This window comes from Phyllosticta capitalensis (assembly GCF_038381095.1).
Source record: "Phyllosticta capitalensis strain CBS 128856 chromosome Unknown BKA78scaffold_13, whole genome shotgun sequence".
NCBI classification, from domain to species: Eukaryota; Fungi; Ascomycota; class Dothideomycetes; order Botryosphaeriales; family Phyllostictaceae; genus Phyllosticta; species Phyllosticta capitalensis.
In genome coordinates, this window is record NW_027117451.1 from 629,671 (window position 1) to 645,408 (window position 15,738).

At 56.0% G+C, this 15,738-nt stretch overlaps 6 protein-coding genes across 6 annotated transcripts; 3 read left to right on the forward strand and 3 right to left on the reverse strand.

The window, feature by feature from the left end:
- Nucleotides 1-1,178: 1,178 nt before the first annotated feature.
- Nucleotides 1,179-2,831, reverse strand: BKA78DRAFT_357531 (U4/U6.U5 tri-snRNP-associated protein 2; the record flags this gene model as incomplete). The annotated part of the gene is made up of 1 exon (XM_066892234.1): nucleotides 1,179-2,831. One exon carries the CDS (start codon nucleotides 2,829-2,831, stop codon nucleotides 1,179-1,181), a length of 1,653 nt encoding a protein of 550 aa, XP_066738597.1.
- A 466-nt stretch (nucleotides 2,832-3,297) lies between these two features.
- BKA78DRAFT_300382 (chaperonin Cpn60/TCP-1 family) lies at nucleotides 3,298-5,043 on the forward strand (the record flags this gene model as incomplete). The annotated part of the gene is made up of 4 exons (XM_066887189.1): nucleotides 3,298-3,300; nucleotides 3,347-3,501; nucleotides 3,560-4,934; nucleotides 4,984-5,043. 4 exons carry the CDS (start codon nucleotides 3,298-3,300, stop codon nucleotides 5,041-5,043), a joined length of 1,593 nt encoding a protein of 530 aa, XP_066738598.1.
- Nucleotides 5,044-5,143: 100 nt separating this feature from the next.
- BKA78DRAFT_60724 (uncharacterized protein) lies at nucleotides 5,144-5,981 on the forward strand. Its single transcript, XM_066893453.1, has one exon. It carries the CDS (start codon nucleotides 5,313-5,315, stop codon nucleotides 5,769-5,771), a length of 459 nt encoding a protein of 152 aa, XP_066738599.1. The 5' UTR covers nucleotides 5,144-5,312; the 3' UTR covers nucleotides 5,772-5,981.
- Nucleotides 5,982-6,190: 209 nt separating this feature from the next.
- Nucleotides 6,191-9,781, forward strand: BKA78DRAFT_259337 (uncharacterized protein; the record flags this gene model as incomplete). The annotated part of the gene is made up of 4 exons (XM_066885362.1): nucleotides 6,191-8,268; nucleotides 8,308-8,410; nucleotides 8,456-9,418; nucleotides 9,485-9,781. 4 exons carry the CDS (start codon nucleotides 6,191-6,193, stop codon nucleotides 9,779-9,781), a joined length of 3,441 nt encoding a protein of 1,146 aa, XP_066738600.1.
- Nucleotides 9,782-11,527: 1,746 nt separating this feature from the next.
- Nucleotides 11,528-13,804, reverse strand: BKA78DRAFT_357534 (putative mRNA splicing protein; the record flags this gene model as incomplete). Its single annotated transcript, XM_066892235.1, has 5 exons — nucleotides 11,528-11,539; nucleotides 11,589-11,715; nucleotides 11,762-12,958; nucleotides 13,358-13,677; nucleotides 13,736-13,804. 5 exons carry the CDS (start codon nucleotides 13,802-13,804, stop codon nucleotides 11,528-11,530), a joined length of 1,725 nt encoding a protein of 574 aa, XP_066738601.1.
- A 460-nt stretch (nucleotides 13,805-14,264) lies between these two features.
- On the reverse strand, nucleotides 14,265-15,419 carry BKA78DRAFT_259149 (uncharacterized protein; the record flags this gene model as incomplete). The annotated part of the gene is made up of 2 exons (XM_066885343.1): nucleotides 14,265-14,474; nucleotides 14,628-15,419. The coding sequence occupies 2 exons, from the start codon at nucleotides 15,417-15,419 to the stop codon at nucleotides 14,265-14,267; spliced, it is 1,002 nt and encodes a 333-aa protein (XP_066738602.1).
- Between the last annotated feature and the right edge of the window lie 319 nt (nucleotides 15,420-15,738).

A 15,738-nucleotide genomic window follows, 5' to 3' on the forward strand; every position in this document is an offset into this window, starting at 1 on the left:
ATCAAGCCGCCGCCGTCACCATCGCGTCCACCTATCCGCCAAATCCTTCCTCGCACCAAAGAGACAATATCACACAAACCCCGTCGAGTCGAGCCTGACTCCTGGGCCTGTCCTCCACTACATACGCTCTCAGGACGTAAAGACGAGAAGGAGAGATCACAAACAAAGCCAAGTTCTCCTGCCACCGTCATCGCCTTCTCAATTCACTCTCACTCAGCACTCCCATCAAGTGTAGAAGGAAACGAAATGCAAGCTGCAACAGCATGCCTCACATCATCAGCCAACTCTCTCCCGCCAAAGCTACACGCTGGCAGTGGTCCCGACAACCGAGACAAGAGCTTCTCGAACGAGCACCAGCACCCGCGTCAGAAATACACGGTGGCAATGCCAACCACTCTTTTCACCCCCTCCCTTGCCGCCACCCCTCAGAACCCAACCCCCCAGCGCCCCCACCAATCCACCAGATGCCCTCCGCTGCCGCGCCCGGCACCACCTCCCCCATTCCCCTATCCGCACCCAGGAACCACCATACCTACTCCTCATTTGCCTTTACTCTCCCCCGACGACCGCGTAGGCGGCTGGCGAGGACGACGTGGTGGTGGGTCGGGCTGGCGCTGATTAGCGTGGGCGTGGTGGTCATGCTGGCGGTGGCGATCAGTGGGGCTATGGTGATTGGGGAGAGAGGGGAGGGGGAGGAGGAGGGAGCGGAGATAGGGAAGGATTGATGGACGGATGGGAAGGGGTGAGAGGATGGAGGTTGTAGGAAGAGAGGTGGGGTGATGGAGGGCGCTCTTGTCGGCACGGAAGTTGTGATGTTAAAGTTGTCATTATTCTCTCGTGAGCTCGTTGGCGCTGCGTGTGATGTTGACCGTGGGACTGCCGCACTGCCTTTGGCGCCTGGATATGGGAAGGAGGAGTATCAGGGAATGTGGAATGGACGAAGTTGCATGATGATCGGATGGTCAAATGTGTTCGTAGTAGGATGTGGGAAGTCGAGGCCGCCAATAGCTATTGCGTGCTCCAGGCTCACACGTGGGCATGTGGAGAAGGTTGGAAAGAAAGGTCAATGTTTCTGATGATCGATCTGGAACAACCTCTCAGGTCTTGACAAATTGAACTGCAAATCTTGGCCTTCAGCCTAGTCAAGACCCTCTTCATTCCATCTCTACTCAGCTAGACTATGCCCTAGCCTTCGCCTTTCCCTTCCGTGGCTCCCTCCTCTTCTCCCACACCTGGACGTAGCTCTCCTTGGTGAAGAGCGTCTCGGCGCGCGCCTTCTCGACAAACAAGTCCTGCACCTCGTACCACTCCTCGCGGCTCTTGTCGCGCAGCTGCACGCGCCACACCTTGCGCTCGCTCTCACCCTCCACACTGTCATCGCGCGTGCGTACCGCCTCGTGAGTAATGTTGGCCACCAGGTCATACCAGACGGGCTCGCCAGGCGGGTGCACTGCCGGGTTGGGCTCGACGTAGGGGCTCATGTCGAGTGAGCGCGTCGGGAACGTCACAATTGTCGGGTTGCGCTCCGACACAAACTTGTTCTTGGAGAACCGCTTGATGTGGAAAAGGAGGTATGGTGGGAGGGGGTGAAGCAATCGATACCGCTTGCGGTAGTTAAGATGCTCTTGTGCCGACACGCCGTCGTATTTGGACAGAATACGCGTCAGTGGCACTTGGGGAATGATGTTCTTTTCGAGCTCATCCTGGAAGACTGGCCGTGGCGGCAGGTCGAGGGTGAGAATCATGAAATGCGTCTTTTCTGATTGAATGTCCGAGTCTTCGAATCGTAGTCGGTCCGAAGCGTCGGCTCGGGCCGTGATGAGTTGAGATTCGATTTTCAGGCTGCCCTGAAAGACCTGCTGGACAATGCTGGATTTGGGCTTGGACTTGCTGCCGCCAAGCGACAGGTGGAGATTGTTGAGAAACCATTGCAGGAAATCGACTGGGTCCGATTGCTCGGTCAAGGTAAAGCGCTTTGTGGAACGCAGGGCGACTTCTTGGAGAAGCTCGTGAGGTGAGACGTGCGCCTTGAAGGCCCGGGGATTCCATATCTTGCGGACCAGCGTGCTGAAGCGTGTTGCAAGTTGCGGGCGCGAGGAGAGGTCTTCAAGCATGAAAAAGTTCCGCAGAGGAGTGACATGTGCGAGGGCGTGGATGGCCGCGTTGAAGTAGTCGTTGGCTTTGATGTTGTTCAATCCGACAAAACCTGGGATGTACTTGCGGCCCACGAGATCCCATGCCGTCTTTTGCTCCTTGTCCAGCTTCATGACCTCTTCTTTTGATAATCTGGGGTCCACCACAAATTTGATGTCCTCTAGCGCCTTGCTTTTGACTTCATAGCCCTCGGGGAGCACGTAGACCTTTTTCGTCTCCAGATTTATGTACACATGGTGCCCTTCGTCAAGAGCATGGAAGTAGGCCTGTGATTTTGGTCCTCGCCCTTGAAAGTATTTCCCGCATACCAGGCAGGCATACACGTTGATATTGGAGAGGGTGACAGAGCAGAGCTTTTCAAAGTCAAAGTCGAGGACCTTGCGGTCTATCGTATCCAAGTAGAGATCGTTGTATCCTTCTGTCGGCGCTGTTTGGCGTGCGGTGGTTGTGACCGCCGGCTCATCGTCATCGTCCAAGGCGCCAGCCTCTTCCAGCTCCTCGTGGATTTCTTCTGCTGCGCCAACAATGTCCAGCTTCTCCTCTTGATTTCCATTCTGACGGATAGGAAGGCCATTTTCGGGAGTGGACTCTGCTTCCTCGTCGACGCGAGCTCGTTTTGAGGCTGGCGAATCGGCGGCGATGGTATCGTCGAGGGTTTCCGCGTGACGTTTCGACATTTCGACGGATCCCGGCTTCTCCTACGAGGTGATCAAGACTGGCAGCTGTATCGGTAGCTCAAGGCGTGTTGTCAAGGTTGGTGTTAGGAAGGCGTGCAACGGCACCGTTAAACACGCACCGCGGCGGTTGAAATTCGGCGGGGGTAGCTACCATGTTCATGATGCCACCCCTGTCGAAAAACAGTTTGGCAGCACGTTGGATTTTTTGCGAAAACTGTAAACTCTCACATGAAGATCTAAGCAGAGCTCAAAGTTCTAAATCGGAAAGAAATTTCTTCTATGCCAGTTGTTGTTGTTCAGTAGGGAGCTTGTAGCGGAGCCCGCTGGTGCCCCCCGCGCCAAGACTGACAGCCCGACATTTTCACGTCAACCAGAACGCGTCCACCTCCCAGTTGACACTTCAGAAGCGTGCAAGGCCAAGCCAACCCTTTTTCGCGCGCATTCCATCCTCACAACTTCTTCCATCATGGTATGCGACCCGAGATTCAATCGAGGCCTTTGCTGACCCTCACCAGTCTTCTCAAAATCCGACGCAGATCTTCGCGGAGGACACCCAGGAGGACAGGGGCGAGAATGCCCGTCTCTCGGCCTTCGTTGGTGCCATCGCGGTTGGAGACTTGGTCAAGAGCACTCTCGGTCCCAAGGGTATGGACAAGATATTACAATCAGCGTGCGTACAAGGTCTCTTACAGCTTCAGGAGCTTGGGCTAACTTGCTGCCCCCCTCAGATCTACGGGAGAGGTCATGGTGACAAACGACGGCGCCACTATTCTCAAGTCCATTGCTCTCGACAACGCCGCCGCCAAGGTCCTCGTCAACATTTCCAAGGTGCAAGATGACGAAGTAGGAGATGGCACGACCTCGGTGTCGGTGTTGGCGGCGGAGCTGCTGCGCGAGGCGGAACACCTGGTCAACAGGAAGATTCACCCGCAGACCATCATTGAAGGATACAGAATAGCCAGCCGTGCGGCGCTGGACGCGCTGGAGAAGACTGCCGTGGACAACAGCAAAGACACGCAGGCCTTCCGCAGGGACCTCATCGCCATCGCCAAGACGACCCTGAGCTCCAAGGTGCTCAGCCAGGACCGCAACCACTTTGCCGAGCTGGCCGTCGATGCCGTTCTCAGGCTCCAGGGCTCCAGCGACCTTACGCACATTCAGATCATCAAGAAGGCCGGTGGCAAGCTCAAGGACTCATACCTGGAGGAGGGTTTCATCCTGGACAAGAAGTTTGGTGTCAACCAGCCCAAGCGCATTGAGAACGCAAAGATTCTCATTGCCAACACATCCATGGACACAGACAAGATCAAGATTTTCGGCGCGAGGGTCAAGGTTGACAGCACGGGCAAGCTCGCCGAGTTGGAGAAGGCAGAGAGGGAAAAGATGAAGGCCAAGGTCGACAAGATCAAGTCTCACGGCATCAACTGCTTTGTCAACAGGCAGCTCATCTACAACTGGCCCGAGCAGTTGTTCGCCGACGCCGGCGTCTCCTCGATCGAGCACGCCGACTTTGACGGTGTCGAGAGGTTGGCGCTGGTCACTGGCGGTGAGATTACATCTACGTTTGACCACCCCGAGACGGTCAAGCTTGGACACTGTGATTTGATTGAGGAGGTCATTATTGGAGAGGATGCGCTCATCAGGTTCTCGGGCGTTGCGGCTGGCAAGGCATGTACCATTGTGCTCCGCGGTGCAACCGAGCAGCTGTTGGATGAGGCTGAGCGCTCTCTGCACGACGCCCTCGCAGTTCTCTCGCAGACTGTCAAGGAGCCTAGGACGACGCTCGGTGGTGGCTGTGCGGAAATGGTCATGGCCAAGGCCGTCGAGACGGCGTCGCAGAACATTGCGGGCAAGAAGGCCATCGCCGTCGACTCCTTTGCCAAGGCTCTGCGCCAGCTCCCCACCATTCTCGCCGACAATGCTGGCTACGACTCGAGTGACCTTGTCGCCAGATTAAGGACAGCCGTATACTCTGGCATGACTAGCTCCGGTCTGGACCTGATGACGCCAGGCGGCGGCATTGCCGACATGCGGGAACTTGGTGTGGTCGAGGCTTACAAGCTCAAGCGCGCCGTGGTGTCGTCAGCGAGCGAGGCTGCAGAGGTAAGTCGATCAATTGTTCTGGTCAAAGAAGGTTGCTGACGTTTTACAGATGCTGCTGAGGGTAGACAACATTATCCGCGCCGCACCCAGGAAGAGGGAACGCATGTGAAGGTAGCGCAAAGCATGAGTAGAGGCTTGAGACAGCGCATGTACGAATAATCAGGAGGTCAGGCAAATGTTTGCAAGCACGAAACAGCAAGACACGTCGGACCAGCTACAAAGGCGGCATCGGGGCATCCCTGAGTGGGCGAGAGATCGCGTGCCGCTGCTTGGGACGCGCCGCTCTGGACAGTGCGTAGGCAGAAAATAGAACAAATCGACCGCCACGGCAAAATGTACACGCAATGAAGTTTGCCAACATACGAGGCTCTTGTTTGGATGCAACAGAAAAAGGGGGGCAGTTGGGTATACAGAGAACAGCTACGAAGCCAGGGGGCTGAGGACGTTTTCTTTTTTGCCACGGCTCCCCTGCGCGGGATGACGAGACCGGGAACCTGGGGTAGCGTCCTAGCGCACCGTTGGCCTTTTTTGTACGGGGTCTTTCGTCAGCTTGCACTTTGTCCATCGACGCCAACGAGACACGGCAGCGGAGCATCGTCTCGGCTTTGTTCGCGAGCCGCCGCCTGTGCACGTTGTCGACGACATGAGCTTTTTGACGACCTGAAACGGCATGGACAAGGAAAGGGAGGACCAGCAAAGGGAACGCAGACTCGGACGTCGATGCAGGAGGCGGACGAACAGAACGCAGGGCGGCAGCGAGGGATGCTTGCACCAGCCTCTCCCCAGCTGTCAGACGAGACGCCGGGGGCGTGTCAGTGCAAACTGCTAGGTCGGTGATGTTGGTGTTCTTGACGTGATGACGACGAAAGAAGTTGCGGTTAAAGAGGAGCGGGAGCCCTCCGCCTCCACTCGGCTGCTTGCTTGTCCCTCGCCTTCCTGGGTGGTTTGGGCGCCGTGACCGCACCGCACGCACACAGCACCCGCCGTCGGCTCGTCTCACCCTTCAGCTCTAGCCCTCCCTCTCACCCACCACCGCTCCGCACCGCCGCCCCATCACCTCACCTCTCGACTCGCACAATCTTCGACTGCATTCTTCCACCTCCCCCCGCCCAGCCCAGCCTCGCACCGCTTCGTCCGTCTTTTACCGCTGGCTCTCCCTTTCCAACTCGGTCTCTTCTGATGCCTGACGCCTGCCCCGACAGAGGCCTCAACCAGGCTTTGTCTTCGCTCGCTTTCGAATAAATCAATACCGCTTCATGCCGCGACGCCGGCCTCCCGCTTCGAGCTCGGGGGCCCTGGGCTCCACCTTGCTCGCCCTCCTCCTCTTCGTCCCTTTCGTGACCTCTGCTCAGCAGCAGCAGCAAGGCCATAATGCAGCCTTCCGCAACTCCCCGCGCGAGGATCCGCAATGGTCCTCGTCCGCCCACCTCGACGCCCTGTCTGATTCAACAACCATAATCAGAGACGCCCTCCACAAACAAAACACCCCCTTCATCTCCAAGAACGAGCGCGCCATTGCGACTCTAGCTCCAGCAGGCACTGAGTTTGCTGTAAGAGCTCCTCCTGCCAGGTCTGCTGCCGGTCCATCCGCTGGTATCTCCTCTCGACCCCGTGCGCGGTCCCTGCAGGATTGGGAAGTCGAGGACTTTGTCCTCTTGGCGACCGTTGACGGCAAAGTCTACGCCCGCGACAGAAACACCGGGGAAGAACGATGGACGCTATTCGCCGACCGCCCCATGGTCGACATGGAATATCACCAGAGGAACAAGTCTGGCAAGCAAGAAGGAGGAGAAGCTTTGGATGATGGATTCGAGTGGATTGTCGAGCCCAATCAAGATGGCAACCTCTATGTCGCCACGCCGGCTCCCAACGTCGGCGTTCAAAAATTGGGTCTAACCGTTCGGCAACTCGCCGAAGAATTGTCACCGTACGCTAGCGACGATCCCCCAGTCGTTTACACTGCGGAGAAAAAGAACACGCTCTACACCATCGACGCAGCCACAGGCAATATTTTGAAGCAATTCAGTTCCGGAGGAGCTTCCGTCATTGATGAAGGTAGTTGCCGCCGGATCAGCGGACTCCGCGGAGTCGATGAAGAAGAGTGCGAATCAATTGGCATTTTGGTCTTGGGAAGAACCGAGTACAAGATTGGCATTGCAAACAGAGACACTGGAGCCCCGATTTGCACCATCAAGTACTTTGAATGGGCACCCAACAACCGCGACCGCGACCTCCACAGCCAATATTCATCGACAATGGACAACAAATACGTCTACAGCAAACACGATGGCTACGTGTACGCATTGGACCACACCAAGGACAAGGAGCGACGAGTGTACCGTGGAAAGTTTGATTCTCCAGTGGTTCGCGTTTTTGATGTGGTCAGGCCATTCCATGCTGACTCGCGCGACACCTCGCTCGTGCTTCTACCCCAGCCACCGGGACCCGCCGTTCTGCAAGATCTCCACCACGACGTATTTGTCAATTGCACCGAAAATGGCAGTTGGTACGCCATGTCTGAGAGTAGCTATCCCGCCGTCACCGACGGGGCCGCCCGGGCACAATGCTATTCTATGAACTGGAACGACTTTGGAGTCAATTTGGCAAATCAGAGTCCCTCGCTCAAGCCTCTGCTTGTTGGCGTGCACTCTCTTTCTGAGCAACCAGCAAGCTCGTCGCACTTTGCAACCATTGGAGGCACCGAAGACATCATGCCCATCGATGCGCCTGGTGGTGTGCAGACTGTTCAACCAACATCAATCCCCGACCCGAGAGCTCCACTTGGCTCGACTCAAGTTCTACCTCTGCATTGGACAGTTTTTGTTGTCATTTTGGTATTCATATTGGGAGCTCTAACAGGAAACGGGCATCACAGGAAGCTCATTCCCCCATTCCAGAATCTCAACTTTAAAACTCCATTCACTACGCCTGCGCAACCCAAATTGTCAAAAGGACCACAGATGGAAGTCGCGGAAGCCCAGGAGGAGAATGAACCGGTAATGCCTGTCGAGGAACGAAAGGTTCGGTTCCAGATGGCAGAGGATGAGTTTGCAGTTCCCGAGGACGATGGGGGCTTGACAGAGACTGAAAAGGACGCCAACACTGCCGTTTCCGAGAACGGTGCTCCCGCTGCAATTGGTGTAGATGGAGAAGTGCAAGAGACACCGAAAAAGAGAAAAGCACACCGCGGTCAGCGTGGAGGAAGAAGAAGGAACAAAAACAAGAAGAATGCAGAGCAGGCGGAGGGTGACGAGGGCGACAAAGTCATTGGGAACGTGAAGAAATTCGGCGAGGAAATTGTGGACGGCATGGTCAACGATGAAGGCTTGGCCTTGTCGTCGACAAAACAGTAAGTCCCCTTGCATACACAAAGGAGCCCCAATTTAACGCAAATCAGGATCCACAATCTCACCATCACCGACAATGTTCTTGGCAGTGGAAGCGGCGGCACCTTTGTGTTTGAAGGCAAATTTGAGGTAGGACGAACAATAGTCTGAAATTACTGGTGCTGACGCTGGTAGGGACGCGACGTCGCTGTCAAGCGAATGCTGCCCCAATTTTACGAACTTGCCGACCAAGAAGTCAGTCTTTTGACCCAGAGCGACGATCATCCAAACGTCATTCGATACTTTTGCAAGCAGAAAGATGAAAACTTTCTCTACATTGCCGTGGAGCTCTGCCAGGCCAGTCTCTGGGATCTTTACAGAGATGGTAGAAACGACGACGGCTGGTCCGAGCAGCAGACCAAGCTCGTCACCGAGATCAATACTGATGTACCTCGGGCTCTCTACCAGCTGGCGGCTGGCTTGAATCACCTGCACAGTCTGCGCATCATCCACCGAGACATCAAGCCGCAGAACATTCTGATCGCCTACCCCAAGAAGAACCAGACGAATGGGCCGCGCTTTGTGATTTCGGATTTCGGCCTTTGCAAGACGCTGCCGGAGAATGTCAGCACTTTGGTCGGTACCACTAATAATGCCGGCACCGTGGGATGGAAGGCTCCTGAGCTCATCTCCAAGCCGAAAGAATCGGAAGGCCGTATGAGCACTTCCAGCCAACGCGATTCCTCAACGTCCAACGATCCCGTAGCGCAAGGAGTCAAGCGCTCGTCAGACATTTTCTCTCTTGGTTGCGTATTCTTCTACGTCCTCACCAATGGCTCGCATCCTTTCGACGACGAGGAAGGATGGATGCAGATCCGCGAACTGAACATCAAGAAGAACAAATACAACTTTAGCAAGCTCGAATACCTAGGCGACGACTCGGAAGAGCCCATCCACCTCATCTCGCGCATGCTGTCCAACAACCCAGTCGACCGCCCCACGGCGGCTCAAGTCATGCAGCACCCCTTCTTCTGGTCGGCCGAGAAGCGCCTCACCTTCCTCTGCCAGGTATCCGATCGCTTCGAGTTCGAGCCGCGTGACCCGCCCTCGGCGGCGCTGCTCGCGCTCGAATCGCACAATGTCGAAGTCATGTGCGCGGTGCCTCGGTCCACCAGCTCGTCCAACTCTTCCAACCACCACGGACACCAACAATTCAATCTGAAGTTCCCCGATTTCTTGAGCAAGCTCGACCGCAAGTTCATCGACACGCTGGGCAAGCAGCGCAAGTACAACGGCGACCGCATGCTCGACCTGCTGCGCGCCCTGCGCAACAAGAAGAACCACTACTACGACATGCCCGCCGACGTCCAGGCCAAGGTCGGCCCCCTCCCCGAGGGCTACCTCCGCTACTGGACCACCCGCTTCCCGCGCCTGCTCATGGCCTGCTACGAGGCTGTCATTGACGCGGGTTTCGATTCTGAACCGGGCTTCAGGCCGTATTTTGAGGGCGCGGCGACGTAGCATAGTTTCCGCGCTAGGTGGCCTCCTTTTCCTAGATTGTGGGGGGAAGATTGGTGGGTGCTACGAGAAGGCGTTGGACATGCTTTGTGATCAGCAGGGTTTTCATTCTTCTCTCTCTCTCTACCGGCGTTAGGCGGCGGCGGCGGCGAGTCACAAAAAGCAAAACAGATCTGTACCTTGTATGTGTTGCAGGAGGAGTCTACTGTTTGAACGGACATGTCGGCTATCAAAAAACTTGACCCTGAGAGGCAGTGTCATTATGCATGGTGTACGGACCGCGGAAAAATTGTACGTGTATGATGATGGGTATGAGTGCTGGGGTGGGTGGACGTGACCGGGCGGCTGGTCATTTGATCTTTTTATGTTTATGCACTGGAGTTGGGGCGGATCGATGGGTGATGGTGTAGGTTTAGGTTGGGATCGGGAAAAGCTACTGCTACTAGCCACTCAACTCGTTGATTCACCCAAGAAGACGCGTTCAACCCATGACTATGTATTCATTCTTTTGTTTTATTTTGGGCAGTTGTTGTTGTCGTGTGTGTGCGAGTGAGCTCTATGCGCTCGACTTACCCAACTACAGAATAGCTAGCCACTTGATTGCCAACTTGCCGGTCCAGGTCACAAGCTCAAGGCGTCCATGGAGGAAGAGGAGCGAGTAGAGAGAGAGAGAGAGAGAGAGCTTGTTGTGTTGACTGCCACATGATGACACGTGTAAAATATGTTTCATCGGCCACTCTGTCTTGAACAGCAGAGAAGCACGATTGAGAGAGAATAATGTGACTCCTAAGGACATTATACAAGTAGTCAGACAGCTTCGAGAAAAAGTTGGATATACGAACCATACAACCACCGTCAGCCAGCAGCTACATATTCGGATTTGCTCCTTAAAAAAACCCAAAGTCCCACATTCACTTCTGGTCTCAGCGTATCATCGTCTTCTTTTGGACATCTTGCTCGCTTGAAATCATCTACGTACGTCACTACCTACTCGGCCACGCCGCGCCGTTAAAAGACAGCCAACCACCTACCTTTCCTTTTCTCATTCCCTTCCCTTCCCATCGCCATATCAGACCAGTCGTCCAGAGTTCCATCATGCATTTACAAGTCCGTCCCTCCAGCACTCCACCTCAGAGAGAGAAAAAAGTCTTGCCTCTTTTCTTTTTTGATCCTTTTTTTTCTTTTCGCCGGTTGTTTTGTTTTCCCACGCTCTTCTCCCACACGAGTTCGCTCCGTAGAACACAGAAGGAGTTGGGGATTGGATTGGGGGGGAATAAGGAAAAGGAGAAGAAATCAGACGACAAACCGAACCGAACCGAAGTCGAGTGAGTAGTGCACTGAGACCGACGAGAAGGGCAGCGTCTTTTGGTGGCAAGCCAGAGGGAGCCGCCTGCCTGCTGGCGTAGTGCGCTAAGGGAGTTGGAAAGGGGGGGTTGGAAAGAGCCTCACAAGCCCTCGGAGAGAACAGGGGAGATGTTGGGGAATTTCAAAGTTTTTTTTTGGGGGGTTGCATCGACAAGCTCCATGTCAGAGTAGCCTGCGGAACTAGCCGATACCAGTGAGTCGACGGTGGACACACACAGACTGTGAAGGGGAATATGGGAAGGAGCTGGGCAGAGTGTGGAGGAATTTAGGTTTCGAAGGCGCGGAGAGGCTGAAGCAGTCTCGCGCTGGTTTTGATCATGATTGAGACCAGTGTAACTGAGATCTCTTGACGAAAGTGGGAAATTGATGCGACCATGTCGTCGACTACCGCAGGGCCTGCACGTTGTTAGTCTCAGTCTTCGTCATCGGTCGACGGAGCACTTACAGCGTACGCAGCGGTGTTGTAACCAAACTTGCCAAAAACGCCGGACACTTCGATGCCAGAAATGCCGCTCCCGTTGAGCCCGTCCGAGGGGTGGGGGTGGGCAGATGCAGGATGAATTGACACCGGACTGCTCAAGTTAGCTTCATATCCCGAACAAACATTATCAGACTTACCCGTTGATTTCGCGATCCAGCGTCAAGACCTCCTTCGCGGCCTCCTTACCGCCACGTTCCAGGAGATGGAGCATGTAGTCGTGCACCAGGTCACGGACAGCCTCCTGCGACAGCGTGCTCTTTTGGCGAACGAGATTGTGGACCTGCTTGATGCGCTCAAGCTGCTCCGGCTCCGTCTCCTCCGTGGTAGGCTGCTGAATCTCGAATGCCAAGTAACTGGACCAGAATTGGCGGACATCAAGATAGCTTTGGATGTTGTCCTGGAAAATCTTGCGGGCGTCGTCCACAGACTTCTTGACCTTCCACACCAGCTTGGCCACCTCGGCGCAAAAGGTACCCTTGGCGTCGTTGTCGCTCTCTGGTGACTCGATCTGGTCCTGGTACACCTTGATGGCTGCGTCGATTCCCTCGTGGCGTTTTGCGAGGTTTGCCCACGATGTGACCGTCTCGACGTTGCCCGGCAAGTTGAACAAAATGGCCTCGTGAATGGCATGCGCAATGTCGACGCGGCCAGTCATTTCTTCAAACAATGCGTACTGGAGGCGGACAGTTGGGCGTGCAATGGGGGCGTAGAAGCAGCTTGCGCGCTGGTAAATATTGCGCACCTCTTCCTCCTTGCCGGGCTGAGCCAGCATCCACCGCGCATAGCGAAGCCAGAATTCATCATAGTAGGCGGCGGTCACCAAGCACCTCTCGTACAGGAACGAGGCGCGCTCGAAGCTACCCTCGGCCTCTTCAAAGTCCAGGTACTTTCTCCAGTTTGCCAGCTGAGGCTCGTCTAGGTCGGTCACGTGGAAGTATGGGCGCTTGATCTCTTGCTCGTAGGTCCATCTCTTTGTGGTCTCGGTCTGGGTCTTGTAAAAGACTTCTTGATGGTGCTGGTCGATGCGCGCGCGCAAGTCACGATCAAGCTCGTGCTCGGTCTTTGAGGCGGCGAGCGGGTCCAGCTGGAGGTCGGCGCGGAACTGGGCCAAAAGGTCCGCGGAGACCAGCTCCGTCAAAGGTCGAGTCTGCGCGAGGTGGCGGAAGCGCTCAAAGTAGCGGGCATACTGGTGCATGGGAATCGTGATGATGCGCTGCAGAATGGCAAAGATGCGCTCTACCGACTCGAGACGCTCTTCAAACTCCAGGTACTTGTCCCAAAAGGGATGGGCGAGAAAGTCGAGGCCCACACAGGCGGCGCCTCTCTCGAACAACCTAGGACAGCGGGTTAGCGCGTTTTGCGCACAAGAGCACGGGTAGAGGAGGGGTGGGTAGGGCGCAAACAGATTCTAGGTGAATTCTCAAGGTCGTCTGTGGCATTGAATGAGTGGATCCCAAAATTTCAGTGCGACATCGGTGGTGGAGGATGGAAGAAGGGGGTTCAGCTGCCCAGCGCGGCATTCCATAGTAGTACAGCCAAGACAAGGAAAGCGTCTGAAGGCATCGCGTGAGAGATTGCGGTACGGTCTCGGATGGCTCTGAGGTCTCACCAAGCTCCAAGCTACTCCCAGCCGGCAGGACGGACCTGTTGGCGGCGCAAAAGTTGCGGCGGTGTTTTCGTGCTGAAGTTGAGAATGGTTACAGGGGAAGGAAAGCTGCTCCACTGATACTTACTCTCGAATCACGTCCGAGTCGTGGTTGGTCTCGACCTTGAAGGCGCAGTAGTTGGCCCACAGGTCGACGGAGCTGGCAATGCTCGCCACACCACGTTCGTACACCATCTCGGCTGCCTCTGTGCCCGCAATGGAGAACTCCAGGTCTGCATATTTTTTCCAGTAGCCAAAGACGAGCGGGAACTTTGCCAGGAATCTGTCGTAGGCTGCGCGGGTCGCTGCAATGGATTGTGGGCTCGAATTGCGGTTGAGTCCGCCCTCGAGGCTCTCGGCGCCGCGAATGAGCTTTTCCCAAGCTTCGAATTCGTCGGGAGTCTCGGCCTGGTTTCGCAAGGTGAGTGAGCGTTTGTCTCGCAAGTTGGCAGAGGACAGCACCCACCACTTCCTGGTTCAGCTTCTTGAGCTCAGCATAGTCCTCGTCATTTCCAAGGAACGTAAGGTCCGCCATTTTGTCGGAAGCGGAGCCGGGGCAAAAGGAGGAAGCGCAAAGCGTGTGCAGCGCTACAAGGTGGGATGATCTGTCGCTGGATTGAAGCAAGCAGACAGGTCAGGTGGAGAGAGTCCAGAGAGATGTCGATGGCACAGACGGGTGAAGTTGACAATGAGGACGTCAAGGTTCAATGTTGGCGGACCTTGAGCCGCCGGGTGCCAAGGAGACGGCCAGTTCGGCCAAATGCCGGGAAACGCTCCGCTAGCGCTCACTGAGGGGGAGGAGAGGGGGAGAGGGGTAAGGAAGGGATGCAAGCACGCACAGGTGAAAATAACTCGTCATTATTGCTAATTTCCATTGATGAGCCCAGCAGGACATTACTATCTTGCAACGAATGGCATGGTATATGTAGCGCCCTCTCCCAAACGCCTCCTGTATGTACATTCCAAGGCCCAATCGGGCTGCTCCACGGCTCAGGTCAAGACGCTGTTTCTGGTTTTTGAGAGTACTTGAGCGTGTCGCTGGCGGCAAAGGAAAAAGGACTCTTGGTCATTTCCGGACTGCGCGGACTTATGGGCATGGCAAACAAGTCATCCTCCTTTTCCTCGTCCGATGGGCCCGTCCTACTCGAAGTGGCCATGGGCGCGAAGCCGCCCGCAAATGCGTCCAGCGAGCCCATTCCAGATGACTGCTGCTGTGCAATTGCGGCCGGCGGTGGTACTGCTGCAGCTATCCGCCGGGGTGCCTGTGATTGTGCCTGCGTCGTCGGCCGCCCACTCTCTGTTGCGCCCAGCGCCGCCGGCGCCTCCATGTCCCCTTTGAATGCCGAAAACGACGACACGGCTACGTCTGAGCTCTCGGGAGAGAGTGGATTTGTCGATGTCGATGCTGCCGCCGCAGCCGCAGCCAGGTCCTGCTCGCTCGTACCTATCTTGAGTCCCTTGAGTTTTTCCATCAGCCGGCCGCCACCGGGGGACCGCGGACTGCTCGGACTCAGAGCGGCGAGGTTGTCCGTCTTGATTTCGCTGACGCTAGGTCGCGAAGCTACGCCAAAATTTTGCTCGATCCATTCCTTCTCTTGCATGGCCATGGCAAAGCCGATTCCCTCAACATTGTTCTGTGACTCGGTGTCAATCTCTTTTTGCAGGGCCTGCAACCGGCGCTTGGCCCAAATGGTGTGCAATACGCCCTTCTTTCCAGCCTGCCGTGCCGATGCCCCCAGTTCAGGCGGAAAGATGGCAGGAAGCGAGTTGGTCTGCCAGGTGACGACGGGTTTCGAAGCATCTGCGGGGCGGTGGGTCAAGCGCACAGCGGGCGGTACGGCTACGCCTGGGGGCAGGAGAAAATAAAGGCGGTTGACCTCGCTCGAGGTTTGGTCGTCGGCGGGGAGAACGGTCGATTTGCCTTCCCACGAAATGTGCCAGTCTCCGCGGACGTCGCGGGTTGTGTCGTCGTCCTCCCACTCGACCATCAGGATCTTGGTGCCTTCTTGGCCATGGCCGGCCTCGAATTCGAAGCGGGCGATGGCGTTTGAATTGGACAGGCTCGGCGACTCGACTTCGTCCTTGTGTTTGCCATCGTGGACCGTGGCAGTGTCGACAGGGTTGAAGGCCGGCGTGGTTGTCGACGACATGGTTGGAATGTTCCGGGAGAATGCAAATGCAGCACGCGCGCAAATGCAGGCGAGCGGTATGCGGGAGCTTAAACTTGGGCCTATATAGCGGTGGCAGCTCGAACGGAACTCGTCGTCAGGCGACGCAAGTGCCTCGAGGTCGACAGGCGTACAGGCAGTAAGCAGGACGAATCACAGATGCCATGGTCTCCTATGTGAGCTTGTCCCCCGGCGGTCCGCTCGACGTCTTGGGTGTCGATCTAAATTTGGAACCAGTCTGACGCTTGGCACGCCGCCCGCACACGACTGACGACTGGTGCCGACCGAGAAAGCAGAGAGC